Source organism: Melampsora larici-populina, assembly GCF_000204055.1.
Source record: "Melampsora larici-populina 98AG31 unplaced genomic scaffold MELLAscaffold_77, whole genome shotgun sequence".
NCBI classification, from domain to species: domain Eukaryota; kingdom Fungi; phylum Basidiomycota; class Pucciniomycetes; order Pucciniales; family Melampsoraceae; genus Melampsora; species Melampsora laricis-populina.
Window position 1 is genome coordinate 293,498 of NW_006768841.1, and position 1,656 is coordinate 295,153.

The following is a 1,656-nucleotide window of genomic DNA, read 5'->3' on the forward strand; positions in this document are numbered from 1 at the left end:
TAGTTGCGTATTCTTGAGGGGCGCCTGAATTTGAAGCATCAAGCTTTGGGCATGAGGCCACAACTGAATCGGCTGGTATTCTAAGAGGGTTGATACCTTTATTTGCCAGCTGATGGATTCGCCTAATTATAGCAAGGCTGACAGATTTGGATATATCATCTGTCCACAACACTGGTTCGTCGATATCTGTTATTGACAGTTTTATTAGTATCGGATAAGCCACACAATTAAGAAAGAATACTAGAATACCTGTGACAGCCTGAGATACCATCTGAGTATTGGCTGGAACCGGTTTAGAGAAGTCAAAAAATCATCCAATTCCTCGCTTTCTTCGTCTTCATCGCTTTGGTTGCTTTGGTCATCTTTTTTGCTTTGTTCATTTCCAGAATTTGAATTCAATTGAAAGCTTGTGGGAATGGTTGAAGCTAAGTAGGTGGCAGCAGCAAAAAATAAAGTCATGACAACTGGCCCTTGAGCTTTGCGTTTACCAGGCTGCTTTGTGCTGAGCAATAGTATATGTTCCTTGAGCGGATCTCCAGAAAGTTTTGCTGTACTAACACCAAGCAAATAGAAGGTGCTGTCATAGGAGGGGAGATTGGGATACAGAAGCTTTTCACTCTTGCAAGATTTGGTAGGGTTTTGAAAGAATCCTACTGAATTTTCCTGGAAGTGTCTTGTTGCAGAGCGAGCCATTTCATCTTCCCACTGAGGATCTGAGAAGTTGATATCATGAGTATAATCAGAGACCCCATGTGGTCTTGAGCCGGATTGCGTGTTTTATCGGAGCTTGACCACGACTCGATAGATAACAGGGTCTGCTGATGAGTGATTCTTTTTCTTATCATTTTGTCCTATCACAGTTGATTAAGGAGTTTTCTTTTGTTTGTTCACCTCGATACAATCCATACGGACTCGCTTTGCTCTAGTTTCACCCTGTTTGTAACCTTCAGCATGATTGAGCATAGTGGGAGTCAATTCTGATGGGTCGGGTGCAGATCGCTTGATAGGCCGAGAGACTGGGGCTGGGCTGGGGACAACACAATTGCAGCAATTTCCAAGAACTTGAGCTGGTGTTTGGAGCCGGCTTGTGCTGGCAGCTGGACGAGAAGGTAAGTCAATCGTCTTCCTGATAGACGCGATTGAGGCAGGGCTGAGTTGTTTGGCTGGGAGGGGTGCATCGCATCGAGGAGGGGGCTGTTGAGTCAATTGGCCTGACTTTTGCTTGCAAGGTCCACACATATCTGTTGCATACCGTCCAAGTTGTATTCCACAGCCATCCTTGCAGAACTTGAGCGGAGGGATGCTGTCTGGATCACTTGCAGTCTCAAGTTTATCATTGTATAAGCAAGATCCACAGATGGGATGTGTAATCGTATCCATGAAAGGGTACTCTTCCGTGCATGTGATGCAAGTTGGAAAATTGCTAGGAGCCATCCTATGAATTGAAAGAAGCATATGAAGAGATCAGAAGATATTATAGAAAGAAAACAAACCAAATGTGCTTGATAAAAAATACATACTTAAGAACAGGAGTACCAATTACTTATGATAATTACTTCCTTGAAGAGTTGGTTTCAAAAATAATCAAGTAAATTAAGATGGTGATGCCAAAAATTTGAATTCAAAACGTTCCACAACCACTGGTTAGGTTAACAT

At 42.9% G+C, this 1,656-nt stretch overlaps 1 protein-coding gene across 1 annotated transcript; it reads right to left on the minus strand.

Annotated features, from left to right (window-relative positions):
* Positions 1-240: 240 nt before the first annotated feature.
* Positions 241-1,434, minus strand: MELLADRAFT_113123 (uncharacterized protein; the record flags this gene model as incomplete). Its single annotated transcript, XM_007417732.1, has 2 exons — positions 241-705; positions 892-1,434. 2 exons carry the CDS (start codon positions 1,432-1,434, stop codon positions 241-243), a joined length of 1,008 nt encoding a protein of 335 aa, XP_007417794.1.
* Between the last annotated feature and the right edge of the window lie 222 nt (positions 1,435-1,656).